This window comes from Grammomys surdaster, unplaced genomic scaffold (assembly GCF_004785775.1).
Source record: "Grammomys surdaster isolate TR1022 unplaced genomic scaffold, NIH_TR_1.0 1149, whole genome shotgun sequence".
NCBI lineage: Eukaryota > Metazoa > Chordata > Mammalia > Rodentia > Muridae > Grammomys > Grammomys surdaster.
The window spans coordinates 1,026,928-1,050,904 of NW_021605568.1; the positions used below are offsets into that span (position 1 = coordinate 1,026,928).

Below are 23,977 nucleotides of genomic sequence, written 5' to 3' on the forward strand. Positions count from 1 at the left end.
GTTGGGTCTACAGATCAGAGTGAATCTGTCAGGCTTGGCAGCAGGTGCATTAACACACTGAGCCATATATCCCTTGACATACTTTTATCTATTGATTCACCCGAAGGTAACGCCTGTCTTTTGTGGTGAGGCATTTTGTGGAAGCAACAAATACATGGTTTCAGATGTTTGATCCAAAATACTAGCTTGGGCCTTTGTTTGGGGTGTAATTGAGACTGAGAACACTGGAGTTATTGAAAGGTGTGTGCTGATTCCTGCAATTTAGTTGATTTTGTTTTCCCCCTCCTCTCTCTCTTGCATAGATACGATTCTAGTGTGTTTTATTTTTTCCTGGATTTTGTGGCTTGATTTTTTTCCACTCTTCAGCCTGAAGGATACTACCAGGCATCTTCTGTAGAGCTGGCTCAGTGCTCATAAATTCCTTTGTTTTATTTTTACAGTGGATAGTTTAAAAAATTTCTGTCCTTTAAGACAGATAGCTTTACTGGATGCAGCAGTCTGGGTTGGCAGTTATAGTTATCTTTTACAACTTGAAATTCATCACTGCACATCCTCTGGCTTTTACTCTTTCAGTTGAATGAATAATAGTGTCATTCAGATGGCCTGCCTTTATATATGAATAGTGCTTTTCTTTTGGAGCTCTCAACATGACAGAGCCCACACCCTAGTTCTCTCCTAGCTTGCCTGAATCTCCCCACAAGGCCTGGGGTCTCTCAGCTTGACTCCTCCCACCTACTTCCTATCTGAACTCTAGCTCCTTAGCTGGGAGTTTTAATCTTCAGACTCTGATCGGTTCCAGCATGGCTGGATTCTTTGTTTCTGGAAGTCTTGTCTCCACTCAGAACCTGGATTACTTGGAGGGAGAACTTGAATTCTGTCAGGCTGTGCAGCTGGTAGGCAGAGGCTCCGAGCCTCTCCATCTCGCGCTGGAAAACACTGCCTGCTGCCCTCTAGCTTGCTGTGCAGAGGACCTGCGGAGCCTGGGGAGAACGGAAGAGATTGTAAACTTTGGGTCTCTAGACGCCTTTGTTCTGGTTCAGATAGAAGACATTGAATCCTGAGGATTCCTTGCTTGTCTGGGCCTGTGACCTTGGATTGGCTCTAACTGCTTCGGGTTGGCCCCGCCCCCTCATTTTGGCATCCTGCCCAGGCTAGGAGGAGCGGCTGGGCCACGGAGGGATTGGCTCAGCCCAGCTCATCCTGCACAGTCGGTAGCCAGGATCAAAACATTTCTGGGACTCTTTACTCCGGAGAAAAGGTGCCAGACTTGGGGGACACACGGAAGGCCCTGACTGAACAGTGAAAACTCTGTCTACAGCTGGGGTGGCTCTGGAGGCCTGGTGATCTCCTAGTTACTACTCTACTTCCTTGTGCTTCAGTCTGGGCCAGTACAGACAGTTCTCGTCTGTCTCTCTCCTGCCTGTTTCTGTCTCTCCCCTGCATAGCCCTGGGTGTCCCTTTTCCTCGTCGTGTTCTAGTCTTCTAAGCCACTATCCCTGTCCAGTGACCCTGGAGGTCCACCTCTGTTTTCTGGGCCTCAGAATCTCACTTCTGGTCGTCTTTCTTGCAGGATGCTACAGCTGAGCCTGTCCTGGCTGGGACTGGGGCCCGTGGCTGTCTCCCTATGGCAGCTTCTGCTGCTGGTTGGGACCTCCTTGTTCCTGACTCGAGTTCTGACCTGGATCTGTGCCTTATATGACAACTACTGCCGACTCCGCTGTTTCCCTCAGCCTCCTTTCCGACACTGGTTTTGGGGTCACATGAGCATGGTGAGTGTGGCAGCGGTGGATCTGGAGTGTCAGGATGAATGTGTTCTCAAAGGGTCAGGAAAGGCTCTTAGGAATCTGGGAGTCATGAGAGGGCCAGGGCCTACAACAGCGGAGACGTGAGGGAGGCTATCTATTCACATACCCAGAAGATTTCGCCACTTTTTGAGGCTTTTTTCTTTTTTGCCTTTTCTTGTTCCCACCTAACTTCCGATCACATTCTTATCAGAACTCATGTTTTGAGGTCTTTTCCTATCTGTTCAGTCCTGTGCTATGTTGTTAGAGGCCCCCCACCCCCCAACCCAGGACAGGTTGCAGAGAGCAGAGCACGTCCCCCCGCCCACAATTCACTTTCCATTGTTGGATTTGAGGCTTTCTAGTGGAATAAATGGGGTATGCTCCTTTCCTAGCCCATCTCTGTTGGCCTCAGGCCAGTGTCTGTACCTCTTGAGGGGACAAGGACACTAAACGGCAGAAGATGCGACCTCTCCTCTCCAATTCTGTAGGCCTTTTTTTTTTAAATTGTGTGTGTGTGTCTTGCCAACATATATGCTTGTGTACTATGCGTGTGCCTGTCGCTCAAAGAGGTCATAAGAAGACATTGGATCCCCTCAGGCTGGAGTTACAGGTGGTTGTGAGCCACCTTGTATGCCCTAAAAATCAAAACCAGGTACCTCTCCAAGATCAACAAACACTCTTAAGCTCTGAAGCATGTCTCCAGCCCTGCCACTCCCAGTCCTTTCTTATCTAGCTCTTCATCCTTAAAATGTGTCAGAGGACTCCTTTGTCTGAGTTAGGTCAAAGTTGAGCACTCTGTTTTCCTCTGTGGTGTTGAGATGAAACCCTGAATGTCTAGTGCTCCCTAGGAAATGAAGGGTTCCATCACTAGGCCAGCCTCTTTTCCTGTTTTTTTTTTCTAGAGGGCACCACTGTGGCCTCTTCTATAATGGCTATACATCCTGAAAAGGCTTCTTACTCAGATCCAGTGCCCAGCCATGCCTTCCTACCACCAGAGCCACATTTGGCACTTCAGTGTCACCTGTAAGGGTACTATCTCTAGTGGCCTGGATTCACAAGCTGCTTTCTCTCCACACCCCTCTTTTCGTCTAGCTTTCCTGTTGGCCTTCTCTCCTCTCATATCTTCTCAGGACCTCCTCTTTTTCTCTCTCTCAGTCCAGGAACTTCCTTCCTATTACTCTGTATTAGGCAGAGTTTTCCAGATTAACAGAACCAAAGACATCCTATCATTCTGTTATTAGAATGGTGTACAACCAGTGGGCTGGGGACTTCAGTTATGGCTCTCTGCATGTTGGCGAGGCTGGGGACCCAGTAGTTTCTTAGACCGTGAAGATGGGTGCTTCAGTTGTTCTAACCTGTTGCCAAAGACCTGGAAGAATCATGGAGAGTTTCTGATCTCCCATCAGAAGCTGAGTTCTGATGAAGAGACATATTCACTGTAAGAAAGTGAAGGCCCGGGGCCCAAGCAGCAGGTTTTACCTCAGACTTTATATCTTGGCTCCCTGCCAGAAGGCAATGCCCACTGACCTTTACCACAGAACATGGTAACAAGAGAGGCCCTGAAAGAACTCCTGCACTCTATGTGGATGAAGTGTTTCATCTCAACACCACAGAGGAAAACAGAGTGCTCAACTTTGACCTAATTTGGACACAAAATCTTCCTTCTGTTGTGGAGAAGCAGCCCACTTTTCCTCTGGGCTTTTGGATCAGTTACCCCTGATAACACAATAACACATCACTTAGCCTGTTGATTCAAAGGAAGAATGAATCTAAGATGGCTGAAGGGAAGGCTTAGCTTCTGACTCAATGGAGGTTTTATCTCTTTGAAGAAGCAGCTTCCCATTTAGAACCAAGTCTTGCAAGTCAGCAGAGCATAAGTTTGTGTGAACAAGAAAGGAAAATTTTGCTAGTGGGTCCCTAGAGGTGATTAGACAAAGCACCCTTCTCATTTCCACCTCTTGCCTAAGTTTTGAACTATAAATCCTGGTTATAGGAGAAACAGTGCCATGTATTGTACACAGACTAAGAGCATATATAGCCTTCTGGAAAACTTGTCCAGCTGTCTGAGTTATTTCTACCAATTGACACTGTAGATGTCCTCTTCAAAGGCCATCATCTTTCAAGCCATCTGCTTTAGGATGATGGGAGATGGTAAGACCCTTCCACAAACATGAGCCTCACTTCAGTGTCCCTTCATTAGCAGCAAAATTATGTGGGATGCCATGATGGTCGATAAAGAATTCTGTAAATGAATAGACAATAGTTTTGTCAAAAACGTTACATGCAGGAAAGGCAAATTCACAAGTAGAATAAGTTTATATTTCAGTAAGAAAATGCATGTTCATTCCATGATGGGGGTGGTCTAAGGTAGTCAACCTGCCTCAGGTCACTGGCTTGTCTTCCCAGGGAATGATGTCATATTGAAGGCTCAATGTTTGTCTCTATTGGTGGCACAAATGGCACTCAATGGTAGCCATAAGTAGATGAGCCTTGGTTAGCGGAAACCTGTTGTTGAGCCCATGGTTAACTTCCATCCCTGCCACCTTGGCCACTTTGGTCATAGACACACGGGTCAATGGCAGGGATAGCTGGGGAAAGATATTAACTACAATCCACAGTACAAGTATCCTATCTACTTGGTTACTGACTCTACCTCTGCTGAGATCACCTTTTGCTGAGTAGTTACATAGGACACAAATATCTTCACATCCAATCTGTAGAGTTCTACCACATTCCCTTTCCCAAAATGTCTTTCCAGTTTTTTAATCACACCCCTTTTAACAACCCCGCCATGCAGCCAAACCATTTGACCAAGAAGCAGTATATAATTGCAGAGTTGATTGTCTCCTTTTTCCAAGCTAAAGCATGACTATACACACTTGTGAAGATTTTCTTTCACTAGCGTCCTTTAGGATTGTCGGAGAAAAGCTGTTAACTTGTACCTGCTCTTTTTTGGGTGGTGCCTGTATATCATGTGGAAACATTTGTAAATGACTAATCTTCTGTTTAACAGATCTTAGGGCACACTTTATGAGACTGTAGGTACATGGTTAGGAACAGAAGGTGTTGTAACAGGAGTAGGAACCATAGTCATTTTGGAATCTTCTTTAGCCTCCAATATGACACCATTCCTTGGAGAGACCAGCCATTAACTAGACCACTCCCATCATGGAATGGACAGAGCATTTTACTTACTGAAATATATACTTATACTTTGCTGTGCTTTCATTAACTAGAGGTCTGGTACCCGACCTCTTGTTATATGGAACAGAAACCACAAGTTATTTAGGAGTGTTGTGCACCTTTTCAGAACGAGAGAGAAAGAGAGAGAGGGAGAGAGGGGGGGGGTGGGGGGGAAAGGTTATAAACCCTGCTTCTGGTGATGTACTTCCTTCTGCAAGGCTCCACCTCCCATAACTTCCTCAAACAGCACCACCTGCTGGTGATCTAGTGTTCCAATAAATGAACGTATATGGGACATTTCTCATTAAAACCACTACATCAGCTTTAGGTTTTGTCGAATTGCAGTTAGTGTCAGATTCCAATAACCCACTAGACAGAAATATCCTTATAATTCCCTTTCTTTAGAACCACTCCTGGCAGCACAATCTGCATTAGTCAAGGATCTCTGCAGGATCAGACTCAATACAAAGTATTTATATTCTAAAAGGAACTTACTGGGATGACTCTCAGGTAGTAGGAGCTGGGTAAGTTGACAATGGTTGTCTGCACACTAGGTTGAGAGCCTAGTAGCTTCACAGTTCACAAATAGAGGTGCCTCACTGTCTAAATCTACTGATGAAGGCTTTAAGGATGCAGGGAAATTTGCTGCTCTTCAGTAAATACTGAAGGTCAAAAAGCTGCAGTCTGATATTAATGAAGGATAGACTCACTCACCAGCAAGGTGAGTTAAGTCATTTTCCCCCACTCTTTGGACCTTTTCATATCTTGGGTGGTTGCTGGAGAGTGTTTCCCTCTCTGAGGCAGACTCTCAGTTAATTCTTCCTGGAAACAAACCCTTCTACAAACTCTTCCAGGGATATAAATCTTAGTTAATTTCATATTCTGCCAAATCTGAAATCAAGTAACCATCTCAGTTTCTTGAGCACATCTAGCTTAGATTCTCTTCAGGATTCAGTCTAAAGTTCCTGTCAATTGGATTTTCCTTGACAGTCATTTGGAAAACAACTTGGATGAATTCAACCATCCATGTTTTCTGATGACTTGGATCACAGTAATGATGGACTGTTTGGTGTCATGTAAACCTGTCCATCCATCCCCAACATCGCTCTTCTGTACTAAGCCCCAGCCTGCTTGTCCTTCCATAGCCTCACAGACATTTTTTTTCATTGTCCCTTTCACTGCCTGTTCCTCATTTCTGTCACCTTTGGATCTCTCCACAGCTGTCTGCTGTTCAGCCTCTATCATCCTCTCCAGAATCTCTTCTTATTGTTCGAGGATGATATCTTCACTGCTCACCCCTGATTTCCCTGTGGCCACTCTGTGTTCACTTCTAGGTCCTCCTTCCCTGAACTTTCCATACTGGATAGCCTGTTGTCTTCCCTGCTCCTCTTCTCTCTTTCCCAAGGCTTCTTCCTTACATGAGGATCCAGCTCCTAAATTGGCCATCCATTCTCTTCTCATCCGGGGACAACACTGTAGGTGTCTTGAAGCATCCCTTGCTTCAAAGCTGCAGAGAAACTTGACCAATGATGGAGTAAAATTCCCTGAGTTCACATGAGTGGTAAGGAGAGAGGAGGGCAGATATCAGAAGAACCAGATGCAAAGTATCTGATAAAGACACATGGAGAAGTATACAGAGGAAGAGATCAGAAGAAGAGAGGGAGAGCAAGAGAGATAAGGACAGAGAATGATAGACAGAGAGAAACAATGGAACAGATAATTTGTGGAGAAATGGATATACAGATACACTCACACTTTTATTTAATATCTAATATATTTTACCTCTATCATTTATCTATTATGTATCTCTGTGCCATTTACTTATCTATTAAGTATCACATTTATAAATCATTTGTATATTCATATTTATCATCAATCAATTATCTATCCATCCAACAACTGTTTATCCATCCATCCATCCATCCATCCATCCATCCATCCAGGAAATAGGTTGGAGAGATGGCTCAGTGGTTAAGAACACTTGCTGGGGGGCTGGAGAGATGGCTCAGTGGTTAAGAGCACTGACTGCTCTTCCAGAGGTCCTGAGTTCAAATCCCAGCAACCACATGGTGGCTCACAACCATCTGTAATGAGATTTGATGCCCTCTTCTGGTGTGTCTGAAGACAGCTACAGTGTACTCATAAATAAAATAAATAAATCTTTAAAAAAAAAAAGAACACTTGCTGCTTTTGCAAAGAACCTGACTTCAGTACCTAGCACCCACACCAGGCAACTGACAACTACCTGGAACTGCACTTCCAGGGGACCCAACACTTTGTTCTGGCCTCCATAAGCATCTGCATAAAATATGTTGGCACACACATATACAAATAATAAATCAATAACTCTTAAAAGCAGATAGGAGAATAGGCTTCAGAGAGATATGTAAATACATACATGAATATAAAAAATGATGTGCACAGTTTAATCCACATTGATTCAGCAAGAGTTAAATGAGCCAATCAGAAGAGTTGGAGTGGTATGAAATTTGATTGAAAAGAGAGTGGGAGCCTCTGAGGCACCCTCTCAGGGTGAACCTCAACCTTCTCCATCTCAAGGTCAAAAACAACGAGGAAGGCCTGCGGTTGTTGACTGAAATGAGCCACCAATTCCATGATGTCCACCTCTGTTGGATTGGGGCCTTCTACCCCATCCTGAGACTCATCCACCCCAAGTTTATTGGCCCCATACTCCAGGCCCCAGGTATTTCTCCAAGGATCACTGTCTGTTCCCTTCCTTTTCTCCCATTTCTTCCTATCCCTGCACAGGTCAGGCTGGGCAGGGAAGGATGGAGCCATGCCTGATAGAAGCTGCTGCCACTAACCTGACTGACCCTGGGACAAAGTTTCTGATTTCTCTGGAACAGTGGTCTGTTCAATTGTGAATGATGGAAACTCAACCCAGTGTGGTCTTAGCAAAGAAAGAAAACCTACTGGCATGGGGTGTAGCTATGTGGTGAGGCATTTGTCTGCCACATACAAGGCCTTAGGCCGTATTTCTAGGCACTGAAAAAAATTAAAGAAATCTGTAGGTAGACAAATCCAGGGAGAATGTTCTTCAAGCACAGCTGGATCCAGGTCTGAGAAATGCTGCTTGAGCCATTCTCTCTTATTTCCTTCCTCCTCTGGGATGGCTTCAGTCTTGTGTGGGGAAAACATTTCCTGTGGTTCCAGTTAGTTAGTTAGGAATCCCTTACCTTTGCCTCATGTGGGCGATAGGACAGATTCTTCATCCACCACTATGACTTGATCATCTCATAACATTTTAGACATAAAATGACAAATAACCAGTACATCAAATCAGAGGGCATACTTAAACAGAAGCAAAGTCAAAATGGACATGTGTATCTTCATGGCTCTTTCTGAAATGAAAGCAAAAGGCTAGAAGATGAAAGTCATTTGTGTACTTAAGGTACAATCTTTATTTTGTGATCCTTGGCCAAATAGCTCAAGTAATGAGCTAGAATAAAACTGTGGAGATCTGCTGGGTGTAGTGTGCACTCCCTTAAGGCTACAAGTACAGAGGCAGAGACAGGCAGATTTCTGTGCATTCAAGGCCAACTGGTCTACAAATTTATCTTTTCACAAGTAAACAAATACACAAACAAGCAAACCAATGTAATGACTACTGTGTCATAGGACCAGAATATAGCATGGCCAAACATTATTACAATCACTCATATTTCTTTGGGGTCATTCAAATGAATAATCAGATCAATTTATTGGGACATTTCTCAAGAGATTGTTAACAGGAGCTGAGGTTATGACGTCCCTTCTATCACAGTTCTGAAGTAGACAGATAGACCAGAACTGAACAGAACAGAAAGGTTTGGAGTTCAGGAAACTGAGGCTGAAAGAGGCACACAACACACCAAGGACTCCACCCATCTTGGTTCAGTGTCTTACACCTTCGGCCCCTTCTTAGGACTTTAAGCTGAAAAGTGATTTAGGGAAGAGAGAGGGTGACTACCTCAAAAGATCTGATGTGTCAGCTCTGTCTGCTTGGTCTTGAAGCTGCTTGGTGGCTGGAGGGGGTAGTGGCAGCCCGTCAAGGGGAACACATGGGGCAGCACCCTGTGGTCTCTGAGGATGGGGGAGCCCTAAACTCTAAATACTTAATGCTTTGCACGTGTAAAAGAGGATACGTGGTGATTCTTGGGCATGTCTAGGTTACATTCAAGACCCATGAACGGGTCATATTTAAATCGTATCTGGAGTTATCTGAAGGGCACTGTTGTATGCCCATGTCAGATCATATTGTGTCATGTCAGGGATGGTCATATGTGTTGTGCTCATAACTATGTCCATGTCTTATGTGCAGGGCATGTCAGGACATGTCAGAGAGCTGTAATAGACAGTGTGTCCTATGTTAAAGGTCTCTATTTAGGGTGTGGCATTTAGATGTGGAAGACATGATGGACGATGTAGCAGCCATGTGAAGGCATGCTGAGGCATGTTGTGCTCTGTCAGGCTGACCTTTGCTCTCCTGGCTGCTGTAGCCTGGTCTGGTCCTGCCTCACCTCCTCCCCTCCCCTTCTTCCTTTGTCCCTGTCCCCTTCCTGCCTTGCTGTGCTTGGAGGGGAAGTGCACAACCCTGGTTTGGGGCTGGGGATCTCCACCAACTCCTGAAGTTCATCTTTAACCTTTCCATGGCCCCTGACTGTCCTCTCTCATGGCAGCTGTGGTGGCCCCCAAGGAAATGATTTTCTATGGCTTCCTAAAGCCCTGGCTGGGTAAGTACCAAGATCAGGGGCAGGAGATACCTTTTTGGGCCAGGGGAAGGTGCCACCCTTGCCCACTGCCATCACTGCCCTCCCAGGGGATGGGCTGTTGGTGAGTGCTGGTGAGAAGTGGAGTCACCATCGACGCCTGCTGACACCTGCCTTCCACTTTGACATCCTGAAGCCCTATGTGAAGATTTTTAACCAGAGTGTGAACATCATGCATGTAAGTGTGGGTCTATGTGTTTGTATAAGATAATTTCTTTTTAACACTAAAATTATATATGTTAATATAAAATTATATATAAAAATATAAAATTACATATAGATATATTTGAGATAGGTTTTTGAGACAGGGTTTCTCTGTGTAGCTGTGGCTGTCCTGGATTTTACTCTGTAGTCTCAAACTCACAGAAATTTGTTTGCCTCTGCCTTCTGAGTGCTAGCATTAAAGGCATTTGCCACTATTGCCTGGATATATATTTGTTGTATGTATATGGGAATTTTGCTTGCATGTATGACTATATTTAGTCATATCACCTTTCTCTCCTCCTCTCTCTCTCTCTATGTGTATATATATATATATATATATATGTATATGTATATGTATATGTATATGTATATATGTGTATATATATATATGCAAACACACACATATATATACAAATGTGGATATGTATATATGTTGTTGTATGTGTATTGAAATTTTGCCTGCATATATGACTATGTGCTTGTAGAATCCAGAAGAAGGCACTGGATCTCCTGTAACTGGAGTTACAGACAGTTGTGAGTCACTATGTAGCTAATGGAGTAAAGCCTGGGTCCTCTGTAAGAGCAACAAATGCTCTTGCATATGCCACCTCTACAGCCCCATATGGGGTAATTTCTGTAGCCATATACCAATTAACATTCATTGAGTAGCTACTATGAAATAGAAATACTATGCCACTTCCATGATCTATGTTGTTGTCTCTTGTAATTTTCCCACTGCCATGAGGTACAAATGGCGATGGCAGTTACATTACGGATGATGAAACTGGGAGTCACTGAGTTCAGGGAGCTCATCCAAGTTCACCAGCCATAGGACAGTGTGAGTGGTGGAGCAGCCACTGAAGTACAGCTTACGGGGCAGCAGATGAGGTCAAAAGATGGTTCAGGATATTTGATCCCTAAGACTGTGAGCCGGAAAAACCTTGTGGTGTGGTTCAGCTCTAGTGAATACTTTTTATCTAAGAGATTTCAGTTTATTGTAAACAAGTAAGTTGTAACCCAACCTTAGCCCACACCTTTAACCCAAGGGCTTTCTGTAAACAAGAGATAAATAAAGTCAATGATAGATAATAGGCAGAGAAAGCATCCAGCTGAGAGAGCGTGAACACGAGGAAGTAGGCAGGAGGGACGTTGAGTTGAAGATATTTAAGACAGTGTGGAAGAAGTCCTGTTTTTCCTTCTGGGAGGTAGGAAGTTCAGCTGGGTGTTTTCTCTTTCTGTCTGAACTAGCTAATAGTGTCTGGCTCCTGAATCTTCATTGGTAAAATTTGAATGGCTAGGATTTTTGTTTTTAAAACAATAAGATGAATTGTTGCTGAAGGTTTCCCAAGTGGGAACTAGGAGAGGGAAATGCTCTGACCGAAGAGCATACAGAAGTTAGACATGAACTCAAAGTGTCTGACTCCCAGCCTTGTGTTCTTCCTAAGTCTGGCCTATTCTGTAAGGCCTGGGACAGAGGCCCCAGGGGGTGTATATGTGTTGTGGTGTGTGCGTGTGCGTGTGCGTGTGCGTGTGCGTGTGCGTGTGCGTGTGCGTGTGTGTGTGTGTGTGTGTGGAGTTGGCCAGGAGCTCAGGAGCCAAGGCCTAGCTCTGCTCCCTTCTCTGGCCAGGCCAAGTGGCAGTGTCTGACCACCAAGGGCAGTGCCCAACTGGACATGTTTGAACACATCAGCCTGATGACCTTGAACAGTCTGCAGAAATGTGTCTTCAGCTTTGACAGCAACTGTCAGGAGTGAGTCACAGTCTTTGCCTGGGAATCTGAGCATGGATGAAAGGAGCAGGAGGTTGGGAAGGTGTGGGTCCCCTACTCCCTGTCAGCCATAGTGCCCCAGCACCTTATGGCTCAGGATGCTAAGGATCTTCAGCAGTGGTGAGTATGGCTGGTATGAATGACCTGGGAGGCTGTTTCCAAGAACAACTCATTTATTGAGATAGTAGGCCTAGCTTATATAGCTTAAGTCAGGGGGCGGGGAGGAAAAAAGACAAGGGAGGAAGTGTTGCAGCAGGGGCAGGGACCTTTCAATCATATCAGCTAGATTAGCAGACTGCTGGTCACATGATTTCTGAGAAGCCTGCGAAACAGAAGTTTAACTGGCTTTATCATAATGTAGTCTTTGTCTCTATGGAGTTTGAGTAGGCTCAAGCCTGATTTGGGTAAGGAGCAGCCTCACTCCTGCTGTACCTCTGAGAGATGTCTGGGCTATAGGCAATACTCTGCATGTATAGTCACACATATAACCATTACATGTACATAAGACAACTGCAAGAACATGTACATACAAGAAACACACACACAAACATACCGAAAAAGGTATGATTTATTTAATCTAAGCTGATAACCAAGATTAGTAATCAAAGTAAGTTAAGTGCTTCCCTCTTTCTCTCTCTAACATGGAGTTAAACAGTGCACCACCGTTGCCTTTCTGTATTAGTTACGTTTCTGTTGCTGTGATGAAATACTGTGATCTTATACCAGGAACTGTGTATTTTGGATTACAGTTCTAAAGGTGAAGTCCCAAATGGCAAGGAAGGCTTGGTAGCTGGTGGCTGAAGCAGGAAGCTACCCGATCGCATTTGAACTACACCCAGAAAGCAGAGAACATAAACTGGAAGTGGAAGTACATTCTCAAAGTCCACTCCTCCAACAAAGCTCGAATCCTAAATGTTCTATCAGCTCCTCAGAAGTGTCATCAACTGGGGACCAAATGTTTCAATACATGAGCCGCTAGGACACACTTCTCAAACTATCTTCCTTCCTTCTTTTTTTCCTTCCTTCTTTCTTTCTCTCTCTCTTTCTTTCTTTCTCTCTCTCTCTTTCTTTCTTTCTTTCTTTCTTTCTTTCTTTCTTTCTTTCTTTCTTTCTCTCCTTCCTTCTTTCCTTCCTTCCTTCCTTCTTTCCTTTCTTCCTTCCTTCTCTCCTTCATTCCTTAAAGGTATTTTACTATGTTGTCTAGGCTAGTTTGTAATTGAGTAGGTACTTCAGGCTAGATTTGAACTCATGACCCTTCTGCCTCCATTGTCCAATTGTTAGGAATGCAGTCACAAGTCACCATGTCCAGCTAGTGTGCAGATCTTAAGGGTGTTGTATACCTAGCAAGAAGGGCATGAACTCCATTCTCAGTTTTCCAACTGGGAGTCATAGTCATGGCTGAGATTGGACAACTGACTCAGTATAAGAGTGTCATGTAGTCACAGGATGCAAGGGACCTGAAGGAGAATAGGAACTTGATACAGAAAACAGGACAGAGTTGTAAGAAATCAGGAAAGAAAAGATGGAACAGATGCTGAGTTGGGGAGATAGGAAGAGTACCATATCTACCTTCTGATCCTGGGGCACAAGGCATGGGAAGCAGGAAGGAGAGAGACGTTTGCTTGGCCTGATCCCTTTTCTGGATAAATCCTGGTCCTGGAACTCTGGATGGAACTTCTCTGAGGTTTCATGTATGTCATGTTCCTTCTTTCCGCCTGCCTTGCAGGTCTCCCAGTGAATACATTGCTGCTATTCAGGAGCTGAGCTCCCTCATAGTGAAACGGCACCACCAGCCCTTCCTGTATGTGGACTTCCTGTACTACCTAACTGCTGATGGGCGGCGCTTCCGCAAGGCCTGTGACCTGGTGCACAACTTCACAGATGCTGTCATCAGAGAGAGACGTCGCACCCTCTCCAGGCAAAGCATTGATGAGTTCCTGAAGTCCAAGACTAAGTCTAAGACTTTGGATTTCATCGATGTGCTCTTGCTGGCCAAGGTGGGCTCGTGTGGGGTCCAAACTGAGAACTTAACTGAGACCCTTGACATTAAATGTTAGATAGAACTTAAACCTGATTGAGAGAAAGCCATAGGTGGTATTTACAGTAACTAAGGGCAGGATAAAGAGACGTGTTAGAGGTGACTCTGTTGAACACTGTATGAAGGAGCAAACAACAGGAAACTGAGGAGGAAACTGCAGGGACAGGCTCTGGAGAAGATAGGAAAGATATCCGGTGTGCCCAATGGATATCAAAGCCTGTCTCAGATCAGCATCAGGAGTTCTAAGACATGGAATGAGTTGAGGGTCCTGGTTTTTGTCTCTAGGATGAACATGGAAAGGAACTGTCGGATGAGGACATCCGAGCAGAGGCTGACACCTTCATGTTTGGAGGTGAGGGTCCCTGTGTAGGGCTACAGTGGGGGCAAGGGTCTATCAATTCCAATCAAGTATATTTTGGGGAGACAACAGATCTTCCATTCTACCTATCCACTGCTTTGCTTGGGGACATTGATGCCCGAGTACTGTTTACTCTGATCTGTTTACTGTTTACACTCAGACCTTCCTATCTGTCTCCCAGGCCATGACACCACGGCCAGTGCACTCTCCTGGATCCTGTACAACCTGGCGAAGCACCCAGAATACCAGGAGCGCTGCCGGCAGGAGGTGCGGGAGCTCCTGAGGGACCGAGAGCCTGAGGAGATTGAGTGGTGAGCCCAGTGCCATGAATAGAGCTGTGAGCTGGAATGGTAGCTGCTATTTCTGATTTATAAAATAAGATTTGTTTATTTTTCTATTTGCTTATCTATTTGTGTGTGTGCATTTGGTTGGGGGTGTGCATATGTCAAGTACACATGTGGAAGTCAGAGGGACTTTCAGGAATTGGTTCTCTCTTTCTACCATGTGGGTTCTAGGGACTGAACTTGGCTTGTCAGAATCAGCAGCAAGTCTCTTTACCTGAGGAGCCACCCACCTGGCCCTACTTTTGATATTTTTGGTCTAGTTATGTGCTTCAAGCTGGCCCCGAACTCGGCATCCTCCTCTCCTGTGTCACCTCCTGGGATTACCTGACAAGCCAGGACATTGTTTCTTAAATCTCTACTGGCAGACCCCTGTGAATTCCTAGATCATGTCCTCTGTCTACTTTTCTCTTGGGTATGTATCCTTTGCTTGTTGCTTGCAGGATTTACACACACACACACACACACACACACACACACACACACACACTCATGATAACAGACAAAGAGGATCCTAGAGGTCCGGGAATGACTTTTTGAATGCTATTGTGATCACACAATTCTTCATTTTTGTGAATAACATACTGCCTCTTCCTTCTGGTCTTTAAGTTCAAGCTTTTGGAATTTAAAGAACTTCTGGTGTTCTGTCACAAAGATGTCACTTATGGCATTCCATTTGGACTTTGTTGTTGTTTTTTTTTTATTCTCTTTAGTCAGTCTGGTAAGGAGTGGAGCAGATGGAGACTGCGAAGTGGGTACGGAATTGCAGTCAGTGGCGCTCAGGTGTGGTTAACAACACGTGCTGCACATTTCTTCTCACACAAAGACGTGACAAATCTTGGAAATGGTAGCTGTAATAGTGAATTTGATAGGTCCAGTGTTTTAAATAGTGGGAAATCCCATCCTAGTCAGAGCAAACAGACATTTATTTTTAACTTACTCACTTTTAAAAAGATTGACTTTTATTTCTGTCTGTGTGTGGGTAATGGCTTTGTACACATGAGTGTGAGTGCCTTTGAAAGCCAAAAGGTTTCAGATGCCCTGAAGCTAGAGTAACAGCTGGTTATGAGCTGCTCTCTGTGGGTACCAGGAAGTGGAGTCGGGTCCTCTAGAATAGTGGTGAGCACTCTTACTAATCTTGCTAAGACAGTCTTCCTAAGCTCAGGCTGGCTTCCAACTCAGTGGATAGCCTAAGTTGGTCTTGAAATGTTGATCCTCTTGCTCTACCTTCTGAGACTGAGTGCCTCCATTTAATTTTTAAAGGTCTCTCATGAAAATAAATGAGAACAGTTAAAGATATCCTCTTTGTTTTTGGTAATGGTATATTTTGATAAGTATGTTTTTTTAAAGAAATATTTCTAAAATGTTAATACCTAAAATATTAATATCAAGCTAATTTCTCCACTATTTTTTGTTTTGATTTTCTAATGCTTTAATCTTTGATTCAGAGTTAAGCTTGGTGGCTCACTCCTGTTCTCTCAGGACCCGTGAGGTGGAGGCATAAACCATCCTTGCCTATATAGGGAGTTCAAGCTCAGCATGGGCTACATGAGACCTTGTTGACAAAAACAAAACCAGCACATATCCAGGTATGGTGGTACAAGCTTTTAAGTCCAACATTTGGGAGGCATAGGTAAGTGGAGCTCTGAGTTTGAGGCCAGCCTGGTTTACAGGGAGTTCTGGGCTAGCCAAGGCTACATAGTGATACATTATGTCAAAACAAAGTAAAACCCATAAAACATGGCTGGGGTAATGGCTTAGTGGGTAATGTACTTGCTGATAGCATGAGAACTTCAGTTTGAGTTCCCAGAATCCATGTGAAAGGCTACACCAGCACTGGAACACAGTGGGACAGGAGATGGGATCGTGCTAACCAGCCAGTCTAACCAAAATATGCAGTTCTCATGTTCAGTGAGAGACACTGTCTCTAAACAGAAAATGTAGAGGGATAGAGAAAGATGCCCAAGGGTGACCTCTGGCTTACACAACACACGCACACACACACACACACACACACACACTAATGAACAAATAATTTTGATTTATCTTAAATTAACTTTGTTTCTGGACTCATAATCACAGTGAAACAGTAAGAGTTTCAGCAAGCGACAGTGAGGCTGGCCAGTACTGTTTATGCATTAACAGGTGTGTGTGTATATGTACATGTGTGCTTGTGTGTATATGCTTGTGTGTGTGTGTGTGTGTGTGTACATGAAGTCCATGGAGGTTAGAAGACAACAACTCTTGGATAGGAGTTGGTTCTCTCTTAACACCTTGTGTGGTCTGGCTACTGAATTCAGGTCGTCAAACATGGGTACTAGCCTTATAATTACAAGCATTCTAGCAGGCTAGGGCTTTGTTTTTTACTCCTGGATAATTATGTGATGTGTTCCTTAGGGACGACCTGGCCCAGCTGCCCTTCCTGACCATGTGCATCAAGGAGAGTCTGCGGCTGCACCCCCCAGTCACGGTCATCTCCCGATGCTGCACCCAGGACATTGTGCTCCCAGATGGCCGGGTCATCCCCAAAGGTGTGGACTGTATGAGGAGATGGGCTCCTGGTGGTCCCCAGAGACAGCACTGACTTCTTTTTGTTGTCCAAAAGGAAACGACTGTATTATCAGCATCTTTGGTGTTCATCACAACCCTTCAGTCTGGCCAGACCCTGAGGTGTGACCCCTCCCACTCTCTAATTTTGGAACCCCGGGGAAAAGGGGTGGCCCTTACCTGGAAAACCAGATTTGTCACTCTTCTGTCTCCATATCTGTCTTTTCTGGGACTGGCTGGGTGTGTATAGAGATGCGACCCATACATAAGTCTAGTTTTGGTTGACCTGCAGGTCTATGACCCCTTCCGCTTCGACCCAGAAAACCCACAGAAGAGGTCTCCGCTGGCTTTTATTCCCTTTTCTGCTGGGCCCAGGTGAGGCGAGAGGGTTTGGGGTGATTGAGAGGCTGACAGCGGGCACAGGGGAAATTGGGATGGTTAGGTTCTGGGTCTCCTTCCCGCCCTCTACTCAGGGTATGTGAAGAGGTCTAGAGATCCAGGGCTGGAAGGTGAAAGGCTGGGCTCTGTGCTCAGAGCCTTGTCCTGTCCATCTGGGGCACAGACTCTGAGAGCGCTTTGGGAATGACAACACAATGTCCCAGGAGCATCAGCGCATCTTCTGCTCTTCAGGCTGGCGAGGCGCAACAGGGACCAGGTCAAGCTCAAACCTTGGGGAGTGGTTAGGTTTCAGTGCAGTAAGAGTCCTCACCCTATCCTTCCGCAGGAACTGCATAGGACAGACTTTCGCCATGAACGAGATGAAGGTGGCGCTGGCGCTGACACTGCTGCGCTTCCGCGTCCTGCCAGATGACAAGGAGCCGCGCCGGAAGCCGGAGCTGATCCTGCGCGCGGAGGGCGGGCTGTGGCTGCAGGTGGAGCCGCTGAGCGCCAGCTCTCAGTGACCCAGCCTACTACTGTCCCAGTCACTTTCCTCTGTGGAGCCCAGAATAAGCGGAGTCACACCGAGAGCCAGCAGGGGGCGCTGCAGGACAACAGAGACTCCGGTAGCCTGACTGAAAAGAGCCTGGGGCTGCTGTCTGAGTCCAAGAGCCTTTCTGGGCGACCCACAGGGCCTGCAGACTGATGAGATCTGCACCCAAGCTCAAGAACGGCCTTTATTCCTTCGGCGTTAGGGAGGCACTACACATGTTTAAGCAGGAGAGATACAAGCTTTCCTGGCAGATTTGAGGCAGTTTTCTTTTTTTCTTTTGTTTTGAGAAAGGGCCTCAGGTTTTAGTGGATACAGCAGGCAGGCCTTTAACTTGCAGCAAATCTCTGGCCTAACCACATGAGGGGTGCAATTAGAAAGTGGGCCATGGCGCCTGTCATATCTGAAGGGATATTTATTAGAAAAGAAGAGCAGTCTCCCACGAGAGAAACCTGGGGCCCTTCAAATGATGTTAAATGATGTCCAAAGCTTGTGATGTCTAAGGACATTGAGGCAACCTAAATTTAAAATGAGGGCACATTTGCAGGCTTCCTGTGTGGTGATGTCCATTTAGGTTCCCACATTTCTCTTGGGGCTGGGGAGGTGGCTCAGCAAGGGGACAGGAGGGTCCTCACTGGCCAGCCAGTCTTGCTGAATCAGAGCTCCAGGTTCAGTAAGAGATTCTCAGGAAATAAGGTGGATCATGGTGAATGGAGACACCTGACATAAACCTCTGGCCACCTCATGACCATGTCTGCGTGTGTCTCTCTTTTCACACGCGTGCACACACCACACACACACACACACACACACACACACACACACACTTAACTGTCCTGTCTGTTCTAGGATTTGATTTCCCTCCTCCTAACAGGAAGTCATTAAAACATTTTCATGACTTGAAGACTAGTCTTGGCTATATAGAAAATTTGAGGCCAGCATTGAGAGACTTTGTCTCAAAACTTAAACAGTAGAATTTTACATATCTTTGCCTTGAGAAATGACTTTAGAGCAAAAATGTACACTTTTTTTTTTTTAAATTTTTAGTGTTCTGTTCTTAGAGTGTCTGGGTTTTTGGTAGCACTCTGGTTGAAGCCCAGGCCTTGCACATGTTAGGGAAGTCCTCCAGCACTGAGCTACACACCCTCCTGCTTCTTAGCTTTTCAGTGGTGTGTGTGTGTATGTGGGGGGGGGGGGGGGAGGGAGGGGGGAGAGGGGGGGCGGGAGGGAGGGGGAGAGAGAGAGAGAGAGAGAGAGAGAGAGAGAGAGAAAACACATGAGTTTTCATGAGGGGTTTACAGCAGTGAGCCCCGTGACTGTGTGTCTGAAGACCCAAACGTCATTGCTGGTGACTATGTTGTCATTCTGTCATAAAGCAAGTGTCAAACATGCTCTTTGCTGACCATGTGTTAAGGGATATTGTGAGCTATCCCCTCTGTTGCTTGTAAATGTAGGAATGTAAACTTTGGGCAGGGCTCATCAGCGCTGGATTTCTATACCTTAGTCACTATTATCTAGGGTAGCTCATCTCAGGGGGAAAGGGCCATTTTTTAAGATGGCTGACTCTCATGTTGGAGTGTTCTTTTAGATAGTGGTCTCCACAGACCTGCTTGGGCTTCACTTTAACGTGTATACTGGAGCCAAGAGGGTGCATTCCAGTGGGAGTACAAAGGAAATTGTACTTTATGACATAAACTCCATTATCCAAGAAGTTATGGATGTTGTACTGAGTCAGAGAGAGTGGGACTAGTGTTGTCCTGAATCAGACAACATTCTCCAAAGAAACAGAATCAAAATATCTCTGTCTGTCTCTCCCTCTTCTCTCTCTCCCTCTTCCTCCCTCCCTCTCCCTCCCTTTTTCCCTTCCTCTGTATGTGCGCAGAGGGAGTGGACAGTTTGAACCTCTTGATGAGCCTGCTGAGAATCAAGCTAGGGTCTTCTGCAAAAGTACTACATAGTCTTAACGTCTGACTCAGCTCCCCAGAACCATTTTATTATTTTCTCTTTTCCCACATAAAATTTTCTAATATGAGTATCCATTGCTACAGAGAGTTCTGATGTGATTTTAAGTATTTAACTCATTAATACTTTTGTATATGTCTGAGAGTGTTTGTTCATGCATTCATGTGTGCATGTGTACATGTGTGCATGTGTGCATGTATGCAGGTGTGAATGTGTTCAGGTGTGCGTGTGGAGGTCAGAGGACAATCTGAATTGATCTCCACTATTCCACTGACTTTGTGACAGGTTCTCTTAGCTTCTGCTGCCCTTGGGCATCTAGAGCCATGGCTCTCAACCTGTGGACAGTTACCTCATTGACAGATGCCTAAGACCATTGGAAAACACACATTATGATTCATAACAGTAGCAAAATTACAGTTATAAAGTAGCAATAAAAATTTTATGATTGGTGTCACCAGAATATGAGAAACTGTATTAAAGTGTCACAGCATTAGGAAAGTTGAGAATCAGACCTCTAGAGATTCTCCTGTCTCTACCTCCAGTCTTCCAGCAGGGGCACAATGGGGTTACAAATATTCCACCTTTGCTCTACAAACTCTAATTTTGATCTAAAGCAAAATGCATTCATTCAGTTTCTAAACCTGTCATCATTTAAAATAATCCCAACACTTCCTCAAAAGTCCCAAGTCCACAGTTTCCTAAGACATGTGAGGGGGGCCCTTAATGTGAAGTCTTATAAGAAACAAACAACAAATGAAAAACCCACCTACTAAAGTATTTCTAATATACACAGGGCAGTAAAAACATCCCAGTCCAATAGAGAGAGTAATGTGTGCACAGAAAGGAAAAATAGGAAAAGAAAAAATAAAAAAGCAAGACTGAAATGTACAACAAACACCCCTGTAGCTTCATATCCAGCATCTGGGGCTCTTGATGGAACCATCACTGTCCCAGCATCCTTTGCTGCCTTTTCACTTCTGCTACTTGTTGCAGCAAAGCGGTCTTTGTGGGTGGGGGTGAGGTACTTCCACTTTGTGTGTGAAGGATTTCATGGTAGATATCTTATTCTCCTGGCATCTCCTAATATCCTGGGGTCTCCATGTCAAATAAGCATACAAATTCTCAGCACTATGCACTGCCTGTCAAGGCCGTCCTGAGACACATTGCCTGGCTTCAGGGGCATTCTGGTAGCCTGGTGCAAGAATTCAAGTCTCCCATTGCTCTCATATCTTTCATGCTTGCAAAGCAGTACTATGTGACATTGTTGAAATGTTCTGCTGCCTCCAATGGCCTCGGTGTGCCTTTAAAGTTAGTCCTGGGGAAATGGTTCCCTAGGTGACCATTCTTCAGAAGGGAATCACTTCGGCAGCATTCTCAGTTCAGACTTCATCCTTGAAATGTAATCATACTGTTTCAAGATGCAGCCAGCAGTGGACAGGGGCTTGCCTTGAAGGCACCTGCCCTACTGTCCCAGTCAGGATAGGAGGCTTCTCTTTAATGGGTTAACCTGAGCATGACAGCTGTTTTCTCCTCACCATCCCCTCCCTAGTCTGCAACTTCAAACTCTCACTGCTTTCTGTGCACACTGCACGAGGTCATGTCTTTCTATACACACTGCATGTTGTCATGTCTTTCTGTGCACACTGCACAAGGTCATGTCTTTCTGTGCACACTGCACAAGGTCATGTCTTTCTGTACACACTGCATGTTGTCATGTCTTTCTGTACACACTGCATGTTGTCATGTCTTTCTGTGCACACTGCACGAGGTCATATCTTCCTGTGCACACTGCATGTTGTCATGTCTTCCTGTGCACACTGTTCTTTCACAGGAGACCTGGACAAGTGCAATGAGCAATAACTATAGCACAACCTGACTATAGCTCATCCTCAGGTTTCTTCTGTCAGTCAAATCAGTTCATTGACTTGAATCAGCCTCATTAAGTTCTCAGGACATGAACTGAATGAAGCCAGTGGATGTCCTGTGGGCCAGTTATCAAAGGAGTCCTGTTCCCCTCTGAAATTTTACTACCACACTTTCACCTTTGGTGCTCTGAACACCAGTTAGTGTTATAGGGCTGGAATCATAGGTCAGAGATTCACCAGTCTGCCCATGAATAAAATTTAACAAATAAGAGGTATAGGCATAATTTTTTCTCAGTCTACTTTAGTAAGGGTTCAACCTCCCCTCTAGCGCACTACTGAACAGATGTAGTGGAAGAGGAAGGTTATTACAGTGTACTGGGGAGTGGACCTGTTTAGAAATAGTTCTTTAGGGCTAGTTCAATCATCATTGTTCTCAGTCCAGTCCACTAGCAAAGACCAAACCCGAATCAGCAACTGCAGACCAGTTTACTTGGTATACATCACCCAGGAATCAGCAGCTCTAGTCCAGTCCACTCGGTAAGCACCACACACGAACCACCAAGGGCAATCCAATCCAGAAGAAACCAAGAGGCTCACTGTCCACCTGCCCACATCCACCGTGGAAGTTGTAGGAACCTCATGAATTCTTTGGAGAGTTTCTCTCTATTAAGTCACCACCAGTGAAGCTCAACAATGCAGTGTAAGGTGAACCAATACGTGTGTATTGTCAGGAAAGAACAGAGAGGCAGAGGAAGAATGCCAACCAAATGCTCTGGAGTCATACTTACATTCTTCTAAATATCACATGCTCTTTAAATGTGTCTGCTATAGCAAAACATCCTTTCACCTGTGTCTGCTTCAAGAAAACCTTATTTTACATGTCTGCTTTAGCAAAACATCCCTTTACCGGTATGCCCGAGCAAAGCATCACTTGACACAGCCGACTTTCCAAAGAAAACAGTAGTTTCCACTTCAAAGAGACTTTACTAAGAGACCATGGATACTGGCCATGTCCATACCTAAACCTCATGCACAGAGTATGGTGCTAAATTACATTAGTCAGGGGCTGATAAAGGGAAAACTCACAAGGCTATGCACTTCTCTTCTTGCTGTCAGAGGCAATTATTCAGGCACACCTCCTGATACATACTCCCTGACCACATATGATCAAACACATCCTGTGTAATTGGGACAACTGATCTTATTTACAGAAGTGAAAACATGTGGTTTGTTACCTTACATGAACAACAGCTGTAGAGAGAATCTCTTGTGTACTGTGTAGAAACAGCACCTGCTAGTCACAAAACTGTTGGGCTATTAGCTTACGCAGAATATAGGAGGCGGGAGTTCCAGTAGGAAGAGAGAAATTCTGGGTTAGAAGCAAATGCAGGAAAAGCTTTCACCCTGGATTCCAAGGAGACAGACATGTGAAACTGAGGAGAAGTAGTCAACCATATAGTACACATAGAACAGAATAAACAGGTCATATTAATTACAAGCTGGTCGGGGAATGAGAAAAAGGTTATGGCTTAAGCATTTATTCATAATTAAGTCACAGAGCAGTTATTTTGGGAACTGTGCCATGGGTGGTAAAGCCTGTGGTTATAAACAGCCCCCAGGATTCCAGGAAGTTATCTGTCATTGGGCAGTAGGGCTTATACGTTACAGGCGTTTTTGTTTTACAGATTTCTTAAGCAATTTAAGTTTAAAACATAAAATTAGCTACCAAAGTTAGACTGTTCCATTCAGATCTGCTTACAGTGATTTGTGGATTTTCTAACCAGAATTCCAAAGTCCTGCACACCCCTTCAGCGCATCAGCCCCAAGTTCCTCCTGACCACATGGTCAGGTTATCACACCAACGGCCTCACTCCTCATACAAGCTTTCTGCATTAGTCACCTAGCTCTTCTCAGTGATAAACTAGCTGGGAAAGTAAGTTGAGAAAGAAGTGATTCCTTTGGCTTACAGTTGAAGAGTCCAGCCTCTCATGGTGGGAAATTCATGGTGGCAGAAGCATGGAGCACCTGGTCACGAGACATCTTAACTGAGGAAGCAAAGAGACTTGTGGATGGTAATTCAGGTCATTTTCTCATTTTTGCTCAGCTAGGGAACACAGTCCTGGGATGATGTTGCCCACAGTCAGAGTTGTTCTTTGCTCTCAGTTCAGCCTTTCTGAAAGACTGGTTTTTTTTCCTTTAAAGTTTATTCAATACAACATAATCTCCAACT

The 23,977-nt window shown here is 44.9% G+C and overlaps 1 protein-coding gene across 1 annotated transcript; it reads left to right on the forward strand.

The window, feature by feature from the left end:
- Positions 1-1,160: 1,160 nt before the first annotated feature.
- LOC114634935 (cytochrome P450 4F6-like) lies at positions 1,161-18,747 on the forward strand. The gene is made up of 13 exons (XM_028783557.1): positions 1,161-1,258; positions 1,571-1,769; positions 7,527-7,671; positions 9,647-9,700; positions 9,787-9,914; positions 11,569-11,690; positions 13,435-13,705; positions 14,032-14,098; positions 14,286-14,415; positions 16,843-16,976; positions 17,051-17,115; positions 17,285-17,367; positions 17,717-18,747. The coding sequence occupies exons 2-13, from the start codon at positions 1,572-1,574 to the stop codon at positions 17,892-17,894; spliced, it is 1,575 nt and encodes a 524-aa protein (XP_028639390.1). The 5' UTR covers positions 1,161-1,258; position 1,571; the 3' UTR covers positions 17,895-18,747.
- Positions 18,748-23,977: the final 5,230 nt, after the last annotated feature.

Excerpts from the sequence above, each read along its gene's own strand:
- LOC114634935 (XM_028783557.1), top strand. The coding sequence starts at position 1,572 with ATGCTACAGCTGAGCCTGTCCTGGCTGGGACTGGGGCCCGTGGCTGTC. Across the intron at positions 13,706-14,031 it reads ATGTGCTCTTGCTGGCCAAG|GATGAACATGGAAAGGAACT; the intron begins GTGGGCTCGTGT and ends TTTTGTCTCTAG. Across the intron at positions 14,416-16,842 it reads GAGCCTGAGGAGATTGAGTG|GGACGACCTGGCCCAGCTGC; the intron begins GTGAGCCCAGTG and ends TGTGTTCCTTAG.